Raw genomic sequence first — 26,617 nt, 5'->3', positions numbered from 1 at the left:
TATCGTGGCATAGGGTATGGGACGATGGCTTTGTATGAATGGTGATGGGTGAATGTCTGTTAATTTCCTTGTAAGTTTTATTCTATTTATTTATTGATAGTTTCATAGAGAACCTTCATTTTATTCTATTACTTTATACAAATATAGATTACAATTTTCGAATGTAAAATAGTAATGTAAACTATATTGTGGCTCTTGTTTTACAGTAATAGTATAGTTTATTAATTTATGGTTAGGTGTAAGAGAGGACTTAATAGTCCTAACCTCGCCAATTGAGTGTTTTACGTTGTATTCAATAAAGACATTTTTCATTTCATTTCAAGCAGCAGCCACGCTTGACGTTGCTTGATTCGGCTATCTTGCGATAACCGTTGTACACCATCCCTCTAATCTTGTAACTTTTCTAGCATAATTGAGCAAAAATTTGAAAAGGTACCTCTAAGTAATTTTTTTTTGTTTTTTTTTTTTTTTTAAATTGAAGAAGAAGAAGAATGATTTATTTCTTGAGAACACATTTTTACAACAAATACAAAATACAGCACTGATCAAGAATTAGTTACATTTGAGTATTTAACTACACACTAATAACAATGTATACTTATAAACTACTAATACGTATTTTTTTAAAACACTGCAATTTTTCTCAAGAAAATATAGGGCCTCTAAGGCAGAGCCTGATTAGAGGTTCCTTCTGCTCACATTAAACATTGAAAATTGAGCGTTCAGAAAGCAATAGTTTACAATGTTGTCGGTTTTTCAAAAAAGCCTCTAATTACTAAAGATATGGCAATAATATGTGTTCTTTACTTAAACTAACTTTAGCTTGAACAAACTGTTGCATTTGTGTGTAAGAAAAACTTTGAGCTAAATTGGTTTTATTAAATAAATTGTGACCAAAATATTAACTAACTAGGACAAACCTATTGTTGAATTGTAAATAGAAAACTTATATCTTCTAATTTAATAAGCCATTTTTTTAATCTGAACTGAAAAAAATACTTGTTTTTTGCAACCTTAATTTTTTTAGGTAGCAAATTGAACATTCTAGGCGCAAGAAAACTGTAGGTTTTAGTAAAAAAGACATTTCTAGGTTTAGGTACTATGAAAGTATCAACATTTCTTAGTTTTTGTTTATAAGCATTGTCGTTTTGGGGCATGTTCCGACTTTTTAAATAAAACAGTTTAAGAACTTTATATACAAACAAATACCTAAGAGGCAATATTCTTAGGGATACAAACAAAGGTTGTGTGTGTTCAAATTTAGACTTGTACAAAATTAATCTTACTATATGTTTTTGTTGAATTAAAATTGGGTTTAGATATGTGTTAAATGTGTTACCCCATAGTATAATTCCGTACTCTAACCTACTTTGCACCAAAGCAAAATACAAAGTTCGTAAAACATCACTGTTACTTAAATGTTTCAAGAAATAAAAGTACCTTAAAATATTATTGATTTTACCCTTAAGTTTATTCAAATGAATTTTCCAAGAAACCTCCTTGTCCACAAAAACCCCTAGGTACTTGATTTCATTGGTTCTACTTATGTATGTACATTTATTATTCACACAAACACCTTGTTGATCGAGGCAATCAGCACATGAGTATTTTACTTGTTCAAAAGCGTTAAAACTACCCTTAAGACTAAATAAAATGAACTTAGTTTTTTCTGCGCTCAGCAGCATATGGTTTGTGGTAAACCACCACTGCAAAGCCCGAAGGTCGTTTGTCATATCTGACTGCACTAAGTCCCAGTTGGATTTATCATAGCAGAAAGCAGTATCATCTGCAAAGGAAGTTAACTTTCCTTTAAGCCTAGCATTACACAAATCGTTAATGTATATGATAAACAAAATGGCTCCCAAGACCGAGCCCTGGGGCACGCCACTCTGTATATCACCCACCTCACTAAAAACTGAGCCTATTTTAACGCATTGCTTTCTTCCTACTAAATAACTTTGAAACTACTTAAATACATTGCCTCTGATCCCACAACTATACAACTTATCTAGTAAAACTTTATGATTGACGGTATCAAACGCTTTCTTGATATCGAGAAACAGACCCGCAACACATTTACCTTCATTCAATCCAACAAATACATTAGTCATGAAATTTATCAATGCATTTTCTGTATTCATCCCAGATCGAAATCCAAATTGTTTATCACTAAAAAAGTTTGTGCTATGTAAAAATTTAAGGAGCCTATGTTTCATAAGTTTTTCAAAAACCTTCGAAAAACATGACAGTAAAGAAATTGGTCTATAGTTATTGCAAAGGCTTTTGGATCCATTTTTATGAATAGGTATTACAACAGCAACCTTAAGTTTTGCAGGAAAAACTCCACTTTTAAAACTTAAATTAATAATGTAAAGAAGGACGCCAATTATTTTCAAATAAACTCTTTTAACTAACTGCGTACTGATACCATCAATGCCTGGGGCTGTGTTACTCTTTAAACTATTTACTACAGCAATAAGTTCTTCAGATAAAACTGGCTCAAGAAAAATTGATTTTCTTTCTAATTTTACAGGAAAATTGGTTTTATACTGCAATTCTAAAAACTGATTTGTAACATTACTGCCTAAGTTTAAACTATTTACTATACCTAAGAAAAAGTTATTTAGCTCATTGGCTACTTCTTTATGATCAGAAATTATGGTATTATTAACCTCTATTTTGACTTGACTATCTACTTCTCTAGTCTGACCTGTTAAGTCATTAATCAATTTCCACATAGTCCTTGAATTACCACTACATTGTTCAAACCTTCTTTTGTAATAGTCTTCTTTTAACTGAGCGATCCTTTTCTGTAATTTATTTCTGTATGAGTTGTAATAATTTCTTAAATTTATATTAGCTGGGTGTTTTTTTACAGTTTTAAATAAATTATTCCTTCTTTTAATTTTCTTACATATAAAATCATTAATCCAAGGTTTGAGATGTTTGAATGTGCAATCGTTTTCAGTGATCAATGTCTTGCTCCGTTCAATCAAGTTTAAAAATATTTCAAAGAAAGTGTCGAAAGCAGACGACGCGTCATTATTTCTATAAACAGCTGTCCAGTCAGCCGTATCTATCAGCTGTTCCAACAATGTATAGTCTGTGCGGAAGCGCGGAGTGGGAGGGGGAGGGCACCCACCCTTCCCCCAATCCACACGCTCCACGACACCGACTGTGATTTGACAAAGACTATGATCCGTTATACCCAGATGCCTTACATGTGCATTTACCGATACGCAACTTCTATTTGCTACTCTAGCAAACACATGGTCAATACATGTTTCAGACTGCTCTGTTATTCTAGTTGGCTCGTTAATCATACTTTCCAACCCATAGCTTGCCATTAAAGATTTATACTCGTCAATTGTGGTATTATTTCCATCTAAAATATTAAGATTTATGTCTCCAATAAAAAGAAAATTTGGTGTATTCCCGAAAACTCTTTCCTTAAATAATTTACTTATTTCATTATTAAATAAATTACCAGAGTGTGAATGTAACCTGTATAAGGCCAATAAACTAAATTTGTGTCCGAATTTTTCAAAAAATATATGAAGTACGTCTGCGGTTTCAAATTGCAAACCTTTGTTTTCAACATTATTCAATGTGTTTTTGACGAAAACACAAATTCCACCACTCCTCTGGTCTGAATTACATTTAAAAAACAAATTAAAATCTGGTATTTTATAGAAATTTACTTCGTCTGTATCTATCCAGATCTCAGACAATATAATGATATCAGGATTAATTTGAATTGTTTCTAGTTCAATCAAAAATGCATCAAAATTTGATCTGAGACTCCTTATGTTTTGATGAATTATATGTAATTCTTTAGCCATTACATTACTTTTGTACTTAAATTTTGTAGCCTTTTACACACGGAAAGCATCTAAGTGATAAAACAAAAACCAAACAATTATTTTCGATACATGCTATTTCAAATTTACAAACTTGCAAAATCAGCTTTGCAGGTCACCTGGATTGATGTAGATTCTTCGTCTTTGCGCATGAAAATCTTGCCTCCACGAACCCACAGGAACTTGTACATCTTCTCCTTTTTGAGTTGCCGAGCCTCTGCAAACAGCCTCCTCTTTGCCGGTGACAGCGCCTCATTTATGTAGACAGGTTGGTCGGTCCCCATGTTCATGTGTCTTGTTGAGAGGTTATTCTTGACTCGTCGTTTCTTGAGAAGTTCCTCCTTGTCCAGGCGTCTGACGAATTTCACGATGATTCCTGGGGGTGGTCTGTTTGGGTCGGTTCTCCTCCCTAGTCGGTGACAGGCGTCAATCATGGTGTCGGAGATCGTCATGTCGAGCGCCTTCCCCACTTCCTTAACGATGCTGATAACATCTTCATTTTTCTCCTCAGGGATTCCATGAATTTCCACTGCATTGAGCCTAGAATATTGCTCCATGTCGTCTACTCTTTTCTCAAGCTCATCAACTTTTTTCTGAAGTTGTATGTTTTTTTGTGTGAGATCATCAATAATTTTCAAACATCTTTCTATAGAACTGTTTTGATCAGTTACAGCTTTCGTGTTTTCGTCTAGTTTTTCACTGAGAGACTCGTAGCTTTTGTTAAAGCTAGCGTCCTGCACTTTCTGGGCTTCAGACATTTCGGTTATTTTTTTCATGATATCAGCCAATGTAATCTTACCCTCCTCCACGCCAGATTCGAACTGCATACTCTTTCTTCTTGTATCTTGACAGGGTTTACATCTCCACGACAGTCCATCCGCAGTGACACAATCCACATCAGCTTTCGTCATTTTGCAGCATGACGCGTGAAACTCACGGGCACAATCACTACACACTAACTTCAGTTGATTGGATTTAATTACTTTAACACATACACCACAACTAGCCATCTTCGTATTATATTAAATGATTTTCGAGTACAAAAATACAGAAAAACAACAAGCTTAGATTGCCACAACTATAACTGCTTTGAATACGCAGGCATAAACAGGCGAGTTTAAACTACTAGCATAACCGGTGCACAGCTCTCTTATCAGTAAGGTCCGTCTTCTCTGAGCGCTGACTCATGAATTCCATCTGCAACACTCAGTTCATTACGTACTGAATGAAACTTTTTAACTCGAAAATTTGGATTTATTCGGTAATCCTTTGCTTATTACTTTTAATTGCTTGAAAATAGGGTCTTTACCTTTTTAGCAACTCTTGTAGCATTTTCTTTTGTTGTTTGTATTCTCAATATAACAGACGCGCTTGGTGTTATCTTCGGATGGAATCGGTTTCTTCCGAGATAAAGTGTCTTCGACGAGAAGGGGGTTCCCTGGTGAATAGACAATGTCATAGTCATAACGAATTATCCGCATTCGAAGCCACTGGAGCTTTGTGATAAATCATGAAGATTCTTGGTTTTATAGTGTACAGGTATAATCGTATAAATGTTTTCCAATCGAAAGGTTTTACAGCAGATCAAGTCACTGCAATCTTTCTCGTTCAATGTTAGCATTATGATCAGACGCTGTTAAAGCTCTATAAATGTAGGATATAGGATTTTCTCACTTCCGTCTACTACCAGTAACACAGCGCCTAATCCGTGACTTGATACATCACAGGATATAAACGTATTCTTACTAGGATCGGATTTTGGTGCTTAAATGAGAAGAGTTTTTAAGTTATCAAAAGCAGATTGCTAGGCCGGTACACGGACAAATGTGTTTATTTAACTATTCATCTGTCAATTCCGTTTTACCCCAGACCAGTACGTCGTCCATCTGGATTATACAATCCTTGGCTCCTACTAGGGCTCTTGATATTCTTTTTTTCAGTTCCTCTGGGGTACAGGTGATAAATGATTAAAACCGTGTAGTAAAAACCATTACAAAAAAGTTTTAAACGTAAATCTCCCAAACGGAGTTATGAAGTTTGTATAATCCTGGGAGTCTTCTGTAAGGTCAAGTTACCAAATCCACCATTTCCATCTACTTTACTGAAATCCAAGTTTCAATTATCTCTGACATACATAACTCAGGATTGGATGAAACTGGCCTTCAGCTCTTTTGTTCAGTCTGCACAGATCAACACAAATCCGCAACCTCTGTTTTTCTTCATGCTCACATCATCTTTTGAGTGTGCAACTGGTACGATGATCCTTTTGTCCTGCATATCATCCAAAACCTCCGTTACCTTGGATTTCAAAGGAATCGGAATATCTCTTTAAACAGAAATTGCATAAGTTTTATTTTTTTTTATTATTCTTTTTTTACATTTAAAACTATTAATAGAGCCTGAGCCTCTGATAATTTGTGGCTTAGGCCTAAGTTTATTTACAGAAAATATTTTAGACCCATTACGGTCTATCCTTTAACGTAATAGTTGTTCATTTTGTCAAAGACACGTCAAAGCCTCGAAGAATCAAGCGTTAGGGATAAATCAAGTTGTAGTTTATAATCTGTATTTGAATCTTTCATCCCAATAAAATTAAATTACAATATCCCTATTCGTAAAATGCAAATGATGCAAAAATATTGTCATACATTACTATACATAAATAAATCAATTCAACAATCACAATGTGTATTACTTACAAAACAATAAATTAAAGACTACGTCTTACCAAGATACGTAATAAATTACATTAAGGCTAATTTCTACAACACAAAAGTCATTTAAGCATTAAGTTGGGTTACCGGGCATATACGAGCTGTAAGCTGTAACAAAAAGCTCGTCTAACTTGCTAGTTTTTTTAATTTTATATCTTTATTTCATTTTATTATCGTTCAGTATGAATCTTTGTGAGATATAATAAAGCAATTTTGTTACACGATAAACCTATTTTAATAAAAATTATGGCCAACTACCTTACGATTCGGAAGAGTATTTTAACTGTGGTCATTTACACACTATGCTGGACCTGAAAACTGTTTTACACAGCTAATCATTTTGAGTACGACTAGACAATAAAATGTTAGTATACTCGAAAGCAACAGGCATAGCACAGCTTTTTTACACATAACGCAGCTGTGGTAAGAAGAGCTTGTTCAATGGGAATGTTGAGTTAGCTCTAGTTCACCTTCCTCTTACGTGCAGCATCTGGAATATCTGACTGTTGCAGACTTGAGCATTCAGTTGTGCACCTGATGAGACAATGAGAATACCTCTTCACCTAGATTGCACTACTTATTTTGTAGTCTGTGTGTCTCAGATGTCGAAATGGTGTAAAGAGTTAATTTTGAGCTCCTTCGTCGCCGGTTTTCTTTTATATATCTTCAGTCGAACATGACTCCAGCTTCTAGAATTCAAGTCCGTGACAGCATCAGATTCCAGATGCTGCACTAAGAAAAAGTTAACTTAAAATTCACATTTTAAATGTTACAAAAATCAGAAACACCGAATGATTCTAGAGCAGGAAAGAGTTGACAAAGATAACTTACATAAATGAAAATTTGTTGAATCTATGAGAATGAGAATACCTCATCGCCTAAATTGCACTATATTTTTCAATCTAGATGACTCTGATGTTGAAACTATGAGAATGAGAATACCTCAGCGCCTAAATTGCACTATATTTTTCAATCTAGATGACTCTGATGTTGAAACTATGAGAATGAGAATACCTCAGCGCCTAAATTGCACTATATTTTGCAATCTAGATGACTCTGATGTTGAAACTATGAGAATGAGAATACCTCAGCGCCTAAATTGCACTATATTTTTCAATCTAGATGACTCTGATGTTGAAACTATGAGAATGAGAATACCTCATCGCCTAAATTGCACTATATTTTTCAATCTAGATGACTCTGATGTTGAAACTATGAGAATGAGAATACCTCAGCGCCTAAATTGCACTATATTTTTCAATCTAGATGACTCTGATGTTGAAACTATGAGAATGAGAATACCTCAGCGCCTAAATTGCACTATATTTTTCAATCTAGATGACTCTGATGTTGAAACTATGAGAATGAGAATACCTCAGCGCCTAAATTGCACTATATTTTTCAATCTAGATGACTCTGATGTTGAAACTATGAGAATGAGAATACCTCATCGCCTAAATTGCACTATATTTTTCAATCTAGATGACTCTGATGTTGAAACTATGAGAATGAGAATACCTCATCGCCTAAATTGCACTATATTTTTCAATCTAGATGACTCTGATGTTGAAACTATGAGAATGAGAATACCTCATCGCCTAAATTGCACTATATTTTTCAATCTAGATGACTCTGATGTTGAAACTATGAGAATGAGAATACCTCAGCGCCTAAATTGCACTATATTTTTCAATCTAGATGACTCTGATGTTGAAACTATGAGAATGAGAATACCTCAGCGCCTAAATTGCACTATATTTTGCAATCTAGATGACTCTGATGTTGAAACTATGAGAATGAGAATACCTCAGCGCCTAAATTGCACTATATTTTTCAATCTAGATGACTCTGATGTTGAAACTATGAGAATGAGAATACCTCATCGCCTAAATTGCACTATATTTTTCAATCTAGATGACTCTGATGTTGAAACTATGAGAATGAGAATACCTCAGCGCCTAAATTGCACTATATTTTTCAATCTACATGACTCTGATGTTGAAACTATGAGAATGAGAATACCTCAGCGCCTAAATTGCACTATATTTTTCAATCTAGATGACTCTGATGTTGAAACTATGAGAATGAGAATACCTCATCGCCTAAATTGCACTATATTTTGCAATCTAGATGACTCTGATGTTGAAACTATGCAAAGAGTTCGTGTTGAACTTTTTCGTGGCCACTGTTTTTATCTCTTCAGGCGAACATGACTCCAGATTCCAGGAGTCAAATGTGTGACAGCGTCAGGTTTCCGGAGCTACACTACGAGAAAGGTGAACTAGAGTTAAACTCAACGTTCACAACATTTTACACGTTACAGAAATTAGAAACTATCTTTGTAAAACTGAATAGTTCTAGACTAGTAAAAGTGTTGACAAAGATACACAATTAAAACATTGTGAATGAGAATACTTCGTCGCCTAAATTACATTTGCACAGCTTTCTTGTTGTTAGTGGAGCTCTCTTTAAACACTTTTTTAATGAATCTGTGCTCATAATTTCATTATAGCTCTAAAACCCTTTATCGCTGTCTGAAGATTGCTTTTACATACCATACAGACTATCGTATTAAAAAGCTAAGATCTGATTTGAAATATAATTTATTTTAAATTTTGGTTTTTTTTTTTCAAAAATAATTTCATTCCCAAGGCATTTTACAGTTTCGTTAAATATTTTTGGTCCAATGTAACAAAATTGGTGTCTGCTGGCTTCTTTAATAAAATTTGGAACATGTATCTGTATAAATTGTGATGCTCTAGTTTCCCTGCCAGCAATTTTAAGGGGAAATTCATTAAAATGTTTTTGAACCTACATTAAGCAGCTTTGTTTATAAATTTGATCAAAAGTTAGAATTTTGTTTTCTTTAAAAAGATGACTTATTCTACCTCTCCTGTTATTGACGTTAAAAATAATTCTGAGTGCTTTTCGTTGGCAACCAATTACACTTTTAAGTATTGTTGGGTAGGTTCCGCCGTAATGAATAATCCCGTATCGCAGAGTACTCTCAAACCAAGAGCAATACGATCTTATTAAATATTTACTTCCAAAATAGCTCATCATGTGATATAAAGAGTAATTAATCGATCTCAGCTTCCCACTCAACTTATTCACATACTGATCCCATTTTAGCCTATTGTCAATAACCATTCCCAAATAGTTTACATAGTCTACAATACCAATAGGTGAGCATTTACATTCATAAATACAACTGTGTGAGTGGCAATACAGCTTAAATTCATTTTTTAATAGTGAAAGGTCCTGGTCATTTAATTGCAGGTTGCCAGAGTACTCAATACAGACTACGGTTACTGCTGACGCTGTAGACGTGAAGTAAAGTGACTGTTGGTAGCAACGGTTGCTGCTGATGTAGTGGACGTGCAGTAAAGTGACTGTTGGTAGCGACGGTTGCTGCTGATGTAGTGGACGTGAAGTAAAGTGACTGTTGGTAGCAACGGTTTGCTGCTGATGTAGTGGACGTGAAGTAAAGTGACTGTTGGTAGCAACGGTTGCTGCTGATGTAGTGGACGTGAAGTAAAGTGACTGTTGGTAGCAACGGTTGCTGCTGATGTAGTGGACGTGAAGTAAAGTGACTGTTGGTAGCAACGGTTGCTGCTGATGTAGTGGACGTGAAGTAAAGTGACTGTTGGTAGCAACGGTTGCTGCTGATGTAGTGGACGTGCAGTAAAGTGACTGTTGGTAGCAACGGTTGCTGCTGATGCAGTGGACGTGCAGGAAAGTGACTGTTGGTAGCAACGGTTGCTGCTGATGTAGTGGACGTGCAGTAAAGTGACTGTTGGTAGCAACGGTTGCTGCTGATGTAGTGGACGTGAAGTAAAGTGACTGTTGGTAGCAACGGTTGCTGCTGATGTAGTGGACGTGAAGTAAAGTGACTGTTGGTAGCAACGGTTGCTGCTGATGTAGTGGACGTGAAGTAAAGTGACTGTTGGTAGCAACGGTTGCTGCTGATGTAGTGGACGTGAAGTAAAGTGACTGTTGGTAGCAACGGTTGCTGCTGATGTAGTGGACGTGAAGTAAAGTGACTGTTGGTAGCAACGGTTGCTGCTGATGTAGTGGACGTGAAGTAAAGTGACTGTTGGTAGCAACGGTTGCTGCTGATGTAGTGGACGTGAAGTAAAGTGACTGTTGGTAGCAACGGTTGCTGCTGATGTAGTGGACGTGAAGTAAAGTGACTGTTGGTAGCAACGGTTGCTGCTGATGTAGTGGACGTGCAGTAAAGTGACTGTTGGTAGCAACGGTTGCTGCTGATGTCGTGGACGTGCAGGAAAGTGACTGTCGGCTGCGGTTATAAAATGGACACAGTAATTCTTTATTGTACATACCGTTTTATGAAAAGGGGGTCTCGCCAAAGAAACCGATCAACTCCCAGCTTTTATCTAGCCAGATTTACTTCTTGTTTCTCACTCGATGTATATCTACGAGGTATATGACATCTTGTTTATTTTATTAACAGAAAAGTGGTATTAAAATCGGAACTTTCTGAGTTTAAATTACATTTGACGTTATAATTACAGCAATAGCAAACATTGCATCTACAACACAGAATAGGAGTGTACTAAATCAGTACGGTATGAAATATTATGCTATTGGTCATAGAATTGTTTCGCGTATAAGATCGTGACGAATGAAAACAATGTCCGAGATCGTTTTGAAAAATAACTTGCTAAATTTAATACAGAATTTTTCTAATTCAAATTAATTTTATGTTCTTTCTTTGAAGTTTATTTTTGACGATGGAAGGATTGTGAAGGAAACAGGATTTTCCGAACATTTGCCATCGTTCATGGAAATAAAAAATCAGTAACACTACGTTTCGAGATCTGCAATCTGATCTCTTCTTAGAGTAATTTACTAACCTAGCACATAATTACAAACTAGGCTAAAGTAAACCAATCATACCAGAGCGTTGTGTCACGCCTAACAACCACCATCGTGTGTGTCAACTTCACTAACTCTAAAACATGCACTTAATAAAAAACTAAACACAGCACTAATTATTAAAACTGAACTACAGAATGCACGTCACAATACGTTTGCATTAGTCGATCAAGTCTTAGGTGGTTGACAACATGGTGGTTGTGATTCCTGACTTAGGCGTGTCACAACGCTCTGGTATGATTTGTTTATTTTAGCCTAGTTTGTAATTACGTACTAGGTTAGTTATTTACCTGAAGAAGAGATCAAATTGCAGATCTCGAAACGTAGCGTTACTGATTTTTTTATTTTTTTATGTCTCAGTTGTTGGTATAACATTTTCAATTCATATCAACAGACAAGTCATTCCAGTACAGATCACATACGATGCAAACCTCTTGAGTAGAATTTGAGAACATTTTTCGTTAAGGTGCTTAAGGAATGTATGCGATCGGCTCACAATTTACAACACACCGCTGTTCACGCTGTTCAGGGGTGACATTGATATAATATTTGATTACCAGGTTGGGTGGCTCCCTTGGTGGGGATCTGCAGGGTCTCTCCTCGGGGCTCGGAGTATCTCCCTGACCCGTGGACAGAGTGGTGGTGTGGCCCTGGCCCTCTTTTCTTGCTTGGTCCTCTAGGCATCCCCTCGTCGCCCTCATCGTAGTATCTGTAGTGTATGCCAACAGCAATGATTCCATTAATTCTACCAGAATCCCATATAATACACTCTAAAGACATTTTTTCTTCCGAAATTGATTTAAAATGAGACCATCTCTTCGGTTTATGAAAATCAACACTAACATGAATCTTTAAACCGTAATAGTATAAATGTAGATTACATATTAAACATATAATTATAATTTATGTCTTATGAATGAACGGAACTATAATTTAGTTTGCTTTAAGTTGATTTTACTCTGCATGGACGAGTTCAATAATTAGTTAAAGGCTTACCTCCGGGTAAAAAATATAATATTTCTAAATAATTACAAAATATTTGAGGATATAAAACTATTTTTCAGGAACGCGTTTTCAGGATTTAGAAAACAAAAAAAGCAAAAGATCATTCGGATATAACAACTCTTAAGTAAACCTACCTGCACTCTGTGTCAGAGTAAGAGTGTGTCATCTCCGAGAGTGCCAGAGCGCTATCAGCTGAACGCTGAGAGCCGTGGGGACCGTGTTTGCGTAGAGAAGAAGTGCGCGATCTCCCGGATGTCCGCCCTGATCTGTAAACACAAACTTGGACTAAATGTCAGAGTAAGAGTGTGTCATCTCCGAGAGTGCCAGAGCGCTATCAGCTGAACGCTGAGAGCCGTGGGGACCGTGTTTGCGTAGAGAAGAAGTGCGCGATCTCCCGGATGTCCGCCCTGATCTGTAAACACAAACTTGGACTAAATGTCAGAGTAAGAGTGTGTCATTTCCGAGAGTGCCAGAGCGCTATCAGCTGAACGCTGAGAGCCGTGGGGACCGTGTTTGCGTAGAGAAGAAGTGTGCGATCTCCCGGATGTCCGCCCTGATCTGTAAACACAAACTTGCACTAAATGTCAGAGTAAGAGTGTGTCATCTCCGAGAGTGCCAGAGCGCTATCAGCTGAACGCTGAGAGCCGTGGGGACCGTGTTTGCGTAGAGAAGAAGTGCGCGATCTCCCGGATGTCCGCCCTGATCTGTAAACACAAACTTGGACTAAATGTCAGAGTAAGAGTGTGTCATCTCCGAGAGTGCCAGAGCGCTATCAGCTGAACGCTGAGAGCCGTGGGGACCGTGTTTGCGTAGAGAAGAAGTGCGCGATCTCCCGGATGTCCGCCCTGATCTGTAAACACAAACTTGGACTAAATGTCAGAGTAAGAGTGTGTCATTTCCGAGAGTGCCAGAGCGCTATCAGCTGAACGCTGAGAGCCGTGGGGACCGTGTTTGCGTAGAGAAGAAGTGTGCGATCTCCCGGATGTCCGCCCTGATCTGTAAACACAAACTTGCACTAAATGTCAGAGTAAGAGTGTGTCATCTCCGAGAGTGCCAGAGCGCTATCAGCTGAACGCTGAGAGCCGTGGGGACCGTGTTTGCGTAGAGAAGAAGTGCGCGATCTCCCCGATGTCCGCCCTGATCTGTAAACACAAACTTGCAGTAAGGATATGTTATCTCTTAGAGTTCCAAATTTTTTTATATGAAATTAAACTAATTAAAGCAACTTTTTGAATGTTCTGCTGAATTTACAGTTTAGCTTTGAAATATTTGAACCGCCACCATTTTGTAACGGATAAAACTGTTGAAGTTTTGTTTGCGGCATACTTCTTTGCTTGACTAGCCCTTTAAAATCGTGTGCATATTAACCTATGCTTGCATTAGAAATGTTCTACTGACTCCTCATGGACCGTTCCCATTGAAGAATATCAGGACACTGACTACATCTTAAAGTAGGTATTTGTGTATAGTAATCATGTGTGAAGTTATGTAGCGCCATCTTATATCCTTATAATAAAATTGAGCCATTCTTGAACTTGCACATAAGATCAGTATTCAAACTTGCCAGCGCCGCCATTTTGTTTAGGAATAACCTCCCGAGGTGTAATTTGCGGCATGATGCTCTACTAATTAAGACCTTTAAAATGGTATTCACATCAACCTATGCTTACATTTAAGATTTTCCGCCGACTCCTTACGGTCCGTCCTCCTGAGGTGTTGGGGAGAGCTACCGATTGCATCAAAAAGTTAAATTTGATGCCCTATGTCACTGTACAAAGTGTAATGTTTGTAGGTTTACCAGTACAGAAGATATTAGACTGTTTTGAGACTTTTCAGCACCCCTGTATATACATTGACAAACATGAAAACTTACGTACATCAGTGCAATTCAAGTTATTATTTTTAGCAATATTGAAACTACATATTTATACTGTATCAACAGATATACAGGATATTCGAAACTTCTCATTGTTTCCCAGGTAAATGAAAATATTTTACATTTTCATGTAGATTTATCGATGCTGCCACTTACTTAATCTAAGGAGAATCTGGTGGGTGATTTAAAATGTTTAATGTTGTTGATTGTGATTATTGCAGATACAAATCGATATCGGCAAATTTCTTTTTGTCACAATACCTGGGATTATTCGTGGATTTCTGTGGATTGAGTGCGAGAATTTGTAAACAGTTCCTAATTAACACTTTGGGAACTTAATGACGAATTTCGGATTTCTAGGTTAGCGGGAAGTAAGAGAATGGAAAACTGGTAATGAGGCAATCCTTGAGGAGAAAATTCCTTAACACAAAAACACTTTGCTATACGTTTTGCTACAGGCTATGCTGTTTTTAGATTTTAGACATTTGCTGCTCACAATTCTGCCAATACATAACTTTTCGTAATTAAGTGTAGGTTTACCCATGTGTTCGTACAGTGGAGCGGAAACTGCGTCCACGGCGGTGTGAGGGGTGGCTGCGCTTAGGAGGCTGAGTGCAAGCGTAGCAACAGATGCGCCAGTAGAGGAAACGGAAGGAGTTGGCCATTATGTCTCCTATATTCGAGAGGCATAAGAGCATCAACGGGATCCCCATAATGGCGTAGAATATTGTTGTCACCTTCCCGAGATCGGTTTTTGGCGCAATATGTCCGTAACCTGTTCACACAAAACAGCTAAACAGCTTTTAGATATCAAGGAAATTATTATTTTACCAACTTTGGATGTAAGGCAAGAGAAGAGAGGATACATAATAATAATAATTTATTATTTATTGCGTGGAACAATTACAATATTGCGTATCATGCGTCAAAGTAACTATAAAGTGCATAACTACATCAGATAAATTATGTTCGTCAAGGTAAATATATACAACGCAATACAATTCTTGTGTATATCAGAACCGGGGGTTTCGTGGCTGTTGTTAATTTCAAAAATGTTCATCCCACCGGCCTACCTTGTACTCATCAGTCGAGTAAAATGCCTTTGACATAAGACAATGTTTTAGTCGCGTTTTGATTTTTTTTTTTTTTTTAATTGATTTGTTTCATGCCCACAGGGAGCCTATTGATTAGTCCGACTCCAACTTGAGATGGCTAGTGTTCGAAAGTTGGCGTTCTGTGCTGTTCGACTCGAAAGTTATCCCTGCCTCTGATCCCGTATTGGTGGACATCCTTGCCCCGTACCAACTCACATTTAAGTCGGCAGTACAGGGCCACCTCGAGAATATAGAGACAGGGCAGGGTCAGCAATCCAAGCTCCCTAAAGGCATCTTTGCACGACTCTCTGAGGTGTAATTTTGAAAGAATTCTTTAGGCTTTCTTTTGAGATCTGAAAACTTTCAAATCTGTATCTGTAACAGTTTTCCCACAATCTCAAGCCATATGTCAAATGTGGATGTATCAGATCGAAATAGGCCAGTTTTAATACATCCACCGAACAAAATTTTACAAGATTTCGCAGGACATAAATTCCCGAAGCAACCTTAGAACAAACGTTTTTAATGTGATCGTCCCATGCCAGCCCCCGATCAAGGTAATTCCAAGGAACTTAATGGAGTCTGCCTCTTCCAGAAGAAAACCATCCACAATCACCGCGGGTCGAAGTACTCTCTCTGGTTCTTGTGGCAAAAATTTATGAAGTTTGATTTTGAACTGTTTGTTTTTAAATTGATTCTGGAGAAATATTGGATGCACGAATTCAATTCAATGAATTACCCCACTTCAAGTTCGTTTTTTTATTTTGATCTGATGCAGAGAGTCCTATCGTCAGCATATTTAATTATTTTTACATTCTGGATAGTTAGTTCACCGAGTTCATTAAATTGATTAGTCTATCCCATAGACTCTTTAGTAACCCTGAAAAATGTTCTGTGTGTTCTTACATGTAAAATGCGTTGAATACTCAATGCTTGCCGTGAACAGAATTACCTATAGTGGTGATCACGATGATCGAGTAGAACAGTGCCCCGTGGAAAGTCCACTGCAGGGAGTTCAGGTCCTCCGAACCGTCCCAACCCTTGAGTCGCATGGCCACCACGAGTTCACTCTCGAAGGCTCTCAACCTGTTGATGACGGTTCCCGTCCAGTTGTCCTGGCGTAGCACCAGAGAGTCACGGGTCATCACCCACAAGTCTTCAGTCACGTTCTTCCTGATGAAGGTTATGTTGTTTTTAACCTGTTCATGTGAGAAATGTCAACTTTACACGCTCAAATAAATACATTACATGTTGTTACCTTACTAATACTAAACTGTGAGCCAAGTTTCAGAAGGTACGTGAGAAGATTGTGGTAGGTCGATATCACAAAGTTTCCGGGATATCAGTTGGGATGTTTGGAGTCTACATAGAACAAGGATTTATTTCATTTAAAAGGTCATAACGTTAGGGTCGGCCTGAGTTAACTTTTCCATTTTCTTTTCTTGGGACCGACAAATATTTGAAATACTTCTATCACAACTCGACAAAATTCACATAACGTATCCGATACAATATTCTTTTTTCAGTTCTATTATATTGTACCAGCAATTATGGAATATACGATTCATCCATTTATGACTTAGTATAATTTGTTGTAGTTTTAATATTTATCAAAATTTACTTGTTAGGACTAACCAAAGGAAATTAAACAAAACAGCCGTGTACACATTGAATTACGCTGCTCTAAAAACTGCTTTTCAGCACAGAACAAGTGCATTGACTGCTGATTAACGTTGACAGTACGGTACTAGAGACAAGACTGTGGGATGCGGTCAGCAATGGCGGATTGATTCATGGTCAACTTCGATATTCCAGGAGTAAGATGATCTTTACTCGTTAGATGGTCATCATTAGTCTGTACCATAACACCAACAGGTGTGACACTAGACTAGTGGCGAGGTACACGTGAGGACATACGACGCCACAGACGCTACAGATACTGGAGGAATCTCAACAGCAGTGACACTAGTGGCGAGGTCGAGGCGAGGACTGACGACGCCACAGACGCTACAGATACTGGAAGGATCTCAACAGCAGTGACACTAGTGGCGAGGTCGAGGCGAGGACTGACGACGCCACAGACGCTACAGATACTGGAAGGATCTCAACAGCAGTGACACTAGTGGCGAGGTCGAGGCGAGGACTGACGACGCCACAGACGCTAAAGATACTGGAAGGATCTCAACAGCAGTGACACTAGTGGCGAGGTCGAGGCGAGGACTGACGACGCCACAGACGCTAAAGATACTGGAAGGATCTCAACAGCAGTGACACTAGTGGCGAGGTCGAGGCGAGGATTGACGACGCCACAGACGCTAAAGATACTGGAAGGATCTCAACAGCAGTGACACTAGTGGCGAGGTCGAGGCGAGGACTGACGACGCCACAGACGCTAAAGATACTGGAAGGATCTCAACAGCAGTGACACTAGTGGCGAGGTCGAGGCGAGGACTGACGACGCTACAGATACTGGAAGGAACTCAACAGCAGTGACACTAGTGGCGAGGTCGAGGCGAGGACTGACGACGCCATAGACGCTACAGATACTGGAAGGATCTCAACAGCAGTGACACTAGTGGCGAGGTCGAGGCGAGGACTGACGACGCTACAGATACTGGAAGGAACTCAACAGCAGTGACACTAGTGGCGAGGTCGAGGCGAGGACTGACGACGCCACAGACGCTACAGATACTGAAAGGATCTCAACAGCAGTGACACTAGTGGCGAGGTCGAGGCGAGGACTGACGACGCCACAGACGCTAAAGATACTGGAAGGATCTCAACAGCAGTGACACTAGTGGCGAGGTCGAGGCGAGGACTGACGACGCCACAGACGCTACAGATACTGGAAGGATCTCAACAGCAGTGATACTAGTGGCGAGGTCGAGGCGAGGACTGACGACGCCACAGACGCTACAGATACTGGAAGGATCTCAACAGCAGTGACACTAGTGGCGAGGTCGAGGCGAGGACTGACGACGCCACAGACGCTACAGATACTGGAAGGATCTCAACAGCAGTGACACTAGTGGCGAGGTCGAGGCGAGGACTGACGACGCCACAGACGCTACAGATACTGGAAGGATCTCAACAGCAGTGACACTAGTGGCGAGGTCGAGGCGAGGACTGACGACGCCACAGACGCTACAGATACTGGAAGGATCTCAACAGCAGTGACACTAGTGGCGAGGTCGAGGCGAGGACTGACGACGCCACAGACGCTAAAGATACTGGAGGGATCTCAAGTAATAGAGTGAGTGACGCTGTGTCTATCCTTGCTGTTATTTACGTTTTACGGATCGGATTTTATCTCCAGAAAAAAGATTTAATGTCCCAATCAAGAAAAACTCCCACGTAGTGACGCATGGTTTTCCTTCTGACAAGCTACAAGGTAAATTGAATTTTCTTTAATTGGCAAAGCAATCATATACAAAGCTTGATGAAATCGACCAAACTTCAGTGAAAATGAAGAATTGTTGTAAAATTGTAGTAAAGTATTTAAAACGCAATTTTAACTGTATGGTGTCAGTTCAACATTAAATAACACTTATCACCTACATTACAGCACATAATAAAACTGAGTGCTCATAGATGTAACAGAACAGTGCAGTCGCTCTTCAGAGACCCACAGTTAGTAGCACAGCAGGGTCACGCATCAGGGTCAGGAAGCATCAGTGGATCGTGGTAGGTGAAGCAGGTACGTAGTGTAGTAATAAGACAAAGCACAACTCAACACACATTGACAATAAACTACTTTGAACAAACTAAAGACGAATGCAAGTCTCATAACAGCGCATGACCAACCTGATATTTGTACCATACTTTGTTATGTCTAAATGATAAATAAACAATGTTAACTACACTCTTGTAGTAATAAGACAAAGCACAACTCAACACACATTGACAATAAACTACTTTGAACAAACTAAAGACGAATGCAAGTCTCATAACAGCGCATGACCAACCTGATATTTGTACCATACTTTGTTATGTCTAAATGATAAATAAACAATGTTAACTACACTCTTGTAGTAATAAGACAAAGCACAACTCAACACACATTGACAATAAACTACTTTGAACAAACTAAAGACGAATGCAAGTCTCATAACAGCGCATGACCAACCTGATATTTATACCATACTTTGTTATGTCTAAATGATAAATAAACAATGTTAACTACACTCTTGTAGTAATAAGACAAAGCACAACTCAACACACATTGACAATAAACTACTTTGAACAAACTAAAGACGAATGCAAGTCTCATAACAGCGCATGACCAACCTGATATTTGTACCACACTTTGTTATGTCTAAATGATAAATAAACAATGTTAACTACACTCTTGTAGTAATAAGACAAAGCACAACTCAACACACATTGACAATAAACTACTTTGAACAAACTAAAGACGAATGCAAGTCTCATAACAGCGCATGACCAACCTGATATTTGTACCATACTTTGTTATGTCTAAATGATAAATAAACAATGTTAACTACACTCTTGTAGTAATAAGACAAAGCACAACTCAACACACATTGACAATAAACTACTTTGAACAAACTAAAGACGAATGCAAGTCTCATAACAGCGCATGACCAACCTGATTTTTTTACCATACTTTGTTATGTCTAAATGATAAATAAACAATGTTAACTACACTCTTGTAGTAATAAGACAAAGCACAACTCAACACACATTGACAATAAACTACTTTGAACAAACTAAAGACGAATGCAAGTCTCATAACAGCGCATGACCAACCTGATATTTGTACCATACTTTGTTATGTTTAAATGATAATTAAACAATGTTAACTACACTCTTGTAGTAATAAGACAAAGCACAACTCAACACACATTGACAATAAGGAAGGAAGGTGAAGAGGGACTTCTCCACCAGACACCTGTCTGGCTATCAGCAGGACTCTCCGGTGTACGTCAACCTGTCCTTGGCACCAGCAAAAGGGTACTATTTGCGAAGGCCCGTAAGTTAAAAAATGACTTTAATTATAAATATGTTTGGGTGGATAGGGCTGGTCGGGTGAAAGTCAGAAAAATCGGATGATAAGGCTAGTAAGGTGATTGTGATAAACAATGAGGACGAGCTGGCTGGACTGGTTGGTAGGGAGGCAAAGGGGTCTTAGATTTGTTTGTGGGTTAATCTGAATTTTACTCTGTCAAAATATATTGGTTTCACTTTGTTAATGTTACTTGTTTGTAGTTTATATATATATGTATATGTTTGTAAATTTAAAGTTAATGTACGTAAGTCTGTACGGTTTGATCTACTATACAACAGTACTTTGAGTTTATTTAATTTTTTCGTCATTGATTATTATTCTAATTTAATAGTAATTAAGGCATATTTGGTTTTATTTGATTACAAATGGTAAATCAGCATAGTTTAAATATTTACTATCAAAATGTGCGTGGCATGAGAACGAAAACTTTTTGAGTTTTTATGAATCTATACTAGGTGAGGATTTTGACTTAATAGCATTAACTGAAAACATGGCTCGAACCCGGTATAAGTAGTTCTGAAATCTTTGATGCAAGATATGAAGTTTTTCGTAAGGATAGGGATCAGATGGCGACAGGTAAAGGGCGAGGAAGGAGGAGTATTGTTGGCAGTGCACCGGCGCGTCTCAGCTGTGTTGATGACTCATCCACTGATAGCGGATGACCTTGACTTGCTCTTGGTTCGGCTGACACTGCCGCCGCCTCAAGGCACGGTTCTTGTTAGCCTACTGTATATTCCTCCCGGTCGCTCAGCTCATCTTTACACTAACTATTGTAATTCATATGATAATTTGAATATTAAATATGATGGTTTCATAATTCTGGGTGTTTTTAATATCCTAGAATAAACGGTACAAATTTTTGACTTCTCTGTTGCTAGATCCTCAGCTGGAGTAATTAATACACTCATGTGTGAATATAATTTGAACTCCTTTAATAACATACGTAATTGTGATAATTTTACATTAGATTTAGTTTTAAGTAACTTAAAGGATGTTAAAGTTGAAAAAGTGAGTCTCCCCTGTTGGCACCAGATGCTTATCACCCTCCACTATCTATATCTTTTATGAGTGATTGTAGCCAATTTAAGTTTACAAATGTTTGTCTGCCAAAGAAATATTATGTTTTTAAAGATGCGAATTTTTTTGACTTGTATTGTAGACTGAGAGAAATTAATTGGTTTGAAATGTATTGTCTTACTTGTGTGGATGACTGTTTAGATTTTTTCTATAAAGTTTTCTTCTCTTGTGTGTCGATAGTACTGTACCCCAGAAAAGCTTTGTAGTAAAAAGTAAATATCCAGTTTGGTTTACGTCTGAAATTAAACATGACTTAAAAATGAAAAATAAATTATCCAAAAAGAGAAAGTACTCAAAGTATCATGACGATTATTTAAAACAATTAAGGAAACGTTAATTAAAGAAAATATTAGACTTGCCCATAGAAATTATATACGTAACGTTGAAAATAGCATTAAAACTAATGTTAAAAATTTTTGGAATTATTTTAAGACAATAAAATAGCAGAAGTGGCTTTGATATTGGTACACTTAAGAGTATGACGTGTGAGGGTAATACTATCATAATAAGGAAATTCCAAATGCATTTGCAGGTTATTTTTCTTCTGTGTATGATAGTTCTCCTTCCAAATACCAGTTAAGTTGTGAGTCTTCATCTGTGGATAACTTTCAAATATCACCTTTTACTCCATCAGAAGTACGTATTGCAATCAAAGAAATGAAATCAAAAAAGTCATCGGGACCTGACGGTATACCAGCGTATGTTGTAAAGGGTTGTGGTGAAGTATTAGCTGAACCTTTATGTTTTTTGTTTAATTTATCGCTTTCGTCCTGTGTATTTCCGCACAGATGGAAGGAAGCAAAGGTGACTCCTATTTTTAAATCTGGCGATAAAGATAAAATAGAAAATTATAGGCCTATCTCTTATTAAATTCATTTGCTAAGGTCTATGAACTACTTTTATTTAAACAAATTTTCAATGCGGTTAGGAGTAAAATTCGCCCTGAGCAACATGGTTTTCTTCCTAAACGGTCTTCCGCGACTAATCTAATGGAATTTTCTTTTAATATTTCTTCTGATACTCGATGTTGGGGGTAGGCTGGATGTAATATATACAGATTTTTCTAAGGCATTTGACAAAGTTAACCATGATATTCTGTTAAATAAAATTATTAAATTTGGGGTTCTCAATGAGGCTTGCAGTTTGATGGGCTTCATATCTAAAAAATCGACCTCAGTATGTCTCAATTTCTGGTTCTAGATCTTCAATATTTCACAGTTTCTTCGGGTGTGCCCCAGGGCTCAAATTTGGGGCCTCTTCTTTTCTTAATTTTTATTAATGATCTACCAGACTGCTTCTCTGACTGCAAGTGTTTGTTGTTTGCTGATGATTTTAAAAATATTCAAACCAATAAACAGTACATTAGATACACAACTGTTACAAATCTCAATTGATCAACTTAGTTCCTGGTGTTTATTTAATAAATTATATCTCAATGTCCAGAAATGTTTTGCTATGTCATACTCTCGGAGAAATGTTTCTATCAATAATTTATATCATATTGGGAGTACTCCGTTAAAGTCAGTCAATACAATAAAGGACTTGGGCATAATCTTTGATTCCACTCTTACTTTTAATGATCACGTATATAGCGTGATAGCTGAATCTTATAAGCTGTTAGGGTTTGTTAAAAGAAATACTAGGTCTTTCCAAGATACAGAAGCCATAATAAGGTTGTACCAAACTTTAATCAGAAGCAAATTGGAATACTGTGCTGTGCGGTAGTGTGGGATTCAATAACCAAGTCTGATTGTGATAAAATAGAAATTCTCCAGAATAAATTTCTAAGATATTGTATATTTCAAAAGATTTTCTCGTTCATGTCCCTTTGATTTTCCTACTTCCGATTTGAGAAACATTTTTTGCTGCCCCTAAACTGTCTCTGAGAAGAAAACTTTCATTAGCATCCTTAACACACAAAGTTTTTAAATGGTTCTATCGATAGCAGGTTTTTATTAGAGAACATTTCATTTATATGTACCTGGACGAAGTGTAAGAAACATTTAATTTGTTTTCCTTACCAAGGTGTAAAACACTGTCACATTTTAACTTTCCTTTATACAAAATATTGAGATTTATTAAATTGTTATGCTTCCGATCTAGATGTTTTTAATGATAAGTTAAGTGTATTTTTAATGAAATGTAGCAACCTTTTTGATTTAGATTAGTTATATTGATATTCCCTGTTTAGTTTAACTAATTGAGTTTAGAGTTATTCATAGAATTAGTTTTAAGTTTAGGATAAAAATATGCATTTTGGTTATTTTTTTTAACGTGACTGTCAGAATATTATTTTCATTATAACTTGTACATTACTATTTATGTCTATATATTGTAACTTAGTTAAGATAGCTGTTTTGGAACATGTTTCTGTAGCTGTCATATAAAATTGTTTGAATAAATAAATAAATAAATAAATAAACTACTTTAAACAAACTAAAGACGAATGCAAGTCTCATAACAGCGCATGACCAACCTGATATTTGTACCATACTTTGTTATGTCTAAATGATAAATAAACAATGTTAACTACACTCTTGTAGTAATAAGACAAAGCACAACTCAACACACATTGACAATAAACTACTTTGAACAAACTAAAGACGAATGCAAGTCTCATAACAGCGCATGACCAACCTGATATTTGTACCATACTTTGTTATGTCTAAATGATAAATAAACAATGTTAACTACACTCTTGTAGTAATAAGATAAAGCACAACTCAACACACATTGACAATAAACTACTTTGAACAAACTAAAGACGAATGCAAGTCTCATAACAGCGCATGACCAACCTGATATTTGTACCATACTTTGTTATGTCTAAATGATAAATAAACAATGTTAACTACACTCTTGTAGTAATAAGACAAAGCACAACTCAACACACATTGACAATAAACTACTTTGAACAAACTAAAGACGAATGCAAGTCTCACAACAGCGCATGACCAACCTGATATTTGTACCATACTTTGTTATGTCTAAATGATAAATAAACAATGTTAACTACACTCTTGTAGTAATAAGACAAAGCACAACTCAACACACATTGACAATAAACTACTTTGAACAAACTAAAGACGAATGCAAGTCTCATAACAGCGCATGACCAACCTGATATTTGTACCATACTTTGTTATGTCTAAATGATAAATAAACAATGTTAACTACACTCTTGTAGTAATAAGACAAAGCACAACTCAACACACATTGACAATAAACTACTTTGAACAAACTAAAGACGAATGCAAGTCTCATAACAGCGCATGACCAACCTGATATTTGTACCATACTTTGTTATGTCTAAATGATAAATAAACAATGTTAACTACACTCTTGTAGTAATAAGACAAAGCACAACTCAACACACATTGACAATAAACTACTTTGAACAAACTAAAGACGAATGCAAGTCTCATAACAGCGCATGACCAACCTGATATTTGTACCATACTTTGTTATGTCTAAATGATAAATAAACAATGTTAACTACACTCTTGTAGTAATAAGACAAAGCACAACTCAACACACATTGACAATAAACTACTTTGAACAAACTAACGACGAATGCAAGTCTCATAACAGCGCATGACCAACCTGATATTTGTACCATACTTTGTTATGTCTAAATGATAAATAAACAATGTTAACTACACTCTTGTAGTAATAAGACAAAGCACAACTCAACACACATTGACAATAAACTACTTTGAACAAACTAACGACGAATGCAAGTCTCATAACAGCGCATGACCAACCTGATATTTGTACCATACTTTGTTATGTCTAAATGATAAATAAACAATGTTAACTACACTCTTGTAGTAATAAGACAAAGCACAACTCAACACACATTGACAATAAACTACTTTGAACAAACTAAAGACGAATGCAAGTCTCATAACAGCGCATGACCAACCTGATATTTGTACCATACTTTGTTATGTCCAAATGACAAATAAACAATGTTAACTTCACTCTTGTAGTAATAAGACAAAGCACAACTCAACACACATTGACAATAAACTACTTTGAACAAACTAAAGACGAATGCAAGTCTCATAACAGCGCATGACCAACCTGATATTTGTACCATACTTTGTTATGTCTAAATGATAAATAAACAATGTTAACTACACTCTTGTAGTAATAAGACAAAGCACAACTCAACACACATTGACAATAAACTACTTTGAACAAACTAAAGACGAATGCAAGTCTCATAACAGCGCATGACCAACCTGATATTTGTACCATACTTTGTTATGTCTAAATGATAAATAAACAATGTTAACTACACTCTTGTAGTAATAAGACAAAGCACAACTCAACACACATTGACAATAAACTACTTTGAACAAACCAAAGACGAATGCAAGTCTCATAACAGCGCATGACCAACCTGATATTTGTACCATACTTTGTTATGTCTAAATGATAAATAAACAATGTTAACTACACTCTTGTAGTAATAAGACAAAGCACAACTCGACACACATTGACAATAAACTACTTTGAACAAACTAAAGACGAATGCAAGTCTCATAACAGCGCATGACCAACCTGATATTTGTACCATACTTTGTTATGTCCAAATGACAAATAAACAATGTTAACTACACTCTTGTAGTAATAAGACAAAGCACAACTCAACACACATTGACAATAAACTACTTTGAACAAACTAACGACGAATGCAAGTCTCATAACAGCGCATGACCAACCTGATATTTGTACCATACTTTGTTATGTCTAAATGATAAATAAACAATGTTAACTACACTCTTGTAGTAATAAGACAAAGCACAACTCAACACACATTGACAATAAACTACTTTGAACAAACTAACGACGAATGCAAGTCTCATAACAGCGCATGACCAACCTGATATTTGTACCATACTTTGTTATGTCTAAATGATAAATAAACAATGTTAACTACACTCTTGTAGTAATAAGACAAAGCACAACTCAACACACATTGACAATAAACTACTTTGAACAAACTAAAGACGAATGCAAGTCTCATAACAGCGCATGACCAACCTGATATTTGT

General features: G+C 36.9%; 2 protein-coding genes across 3 annotated transcripts in view; one reads left to right on the top strand and one right to left on the bottom strand.

The window, feature by feature from the left end:
• LOC124368671 (dihydropyrimidine dehydrogenase [NADP(+)]) overlaps positions 1-26,617 on the top strand; it is a 139,391-nt gene that overhangs the window by 14,713 nt on the left and 98,061 nt on the right. The gene's annotated exons all lie outside the window — the stretch shown is intronic.
• LOC124368667 (TWiK family of potassium channels protein 12-like) lies at positions 13,213-19,724 on the bottom strand. 2 transcript variants are annotated; one of them, XM_046825937.1, is made up of 4 exons: positions 19,253-19,724; positions 16,401-16,647; positions 14,909-15,129; positions 13,213-13,328 (listed from the first exon to the last, which is right to left on the bottom strand). In XM_046825937.1, the coding sequence occupies exons 1-4, from the start codon at positions 19,427-19,429 to the stop codon at positions 13,251-13,253; spliced, it is 723 nt and encodes a 240-aa protein (XP_046681893.1). In that variant the 5' UTR covers positions 19,430-19,724; the 3' UTR covers positions 13,213-13,250. The 2 variants fall into 2 exon arrangements, with proteins under 2 accessions (XP_046681893.1, XP_046681894.1); XM_046825938.1 differs by lacking the exon at positions 13,213-13,328 and adding an exon at positions 13,490-13,620.

This window comes from Homalodisca vitripennis, chromosome X, assembly GCF_021130785.1.
Source record: "Homalodisca vitripennis isolate AUS2020 chromosome X, UT_GWSS_2.1, whole genome shotgun sequence".
Classification (NCBI taxonomy): Eukaryota; Metazoa; Arthropoda; class Insecta; order Hemiptera; family Cicadellidae; genus Homalodisca; species Homalodisca vitripennis.
This window is presented reverse-complemented; position numbering and strand designations above follow the sequence as displayed.

Excerpts from the sequence above, each read along its gene's own strand:
- LOC124368667 (XM_046825937.1), bottom strand. The coding sequence starts at position 19,429 with ATGGTACAAATATCAGGTTGGTCATGCGCTGTTATGAGACTTGCATTC. Across the intron at positions 16,648-19,252 it reads AAGTATGGTACAAATATCAG|GTTAAAAACAACATAACCTT; the intron begins GTTGGTCATGCG and ends TCACATGAACAG. Across the intron at positions 15,130-16,400 it reads CATCGTGATCACCACTATAG|GTTACGGACATATTGCGCCA; the intron begins GTAATTCTGTTC and ends TTGTGTGAACAG.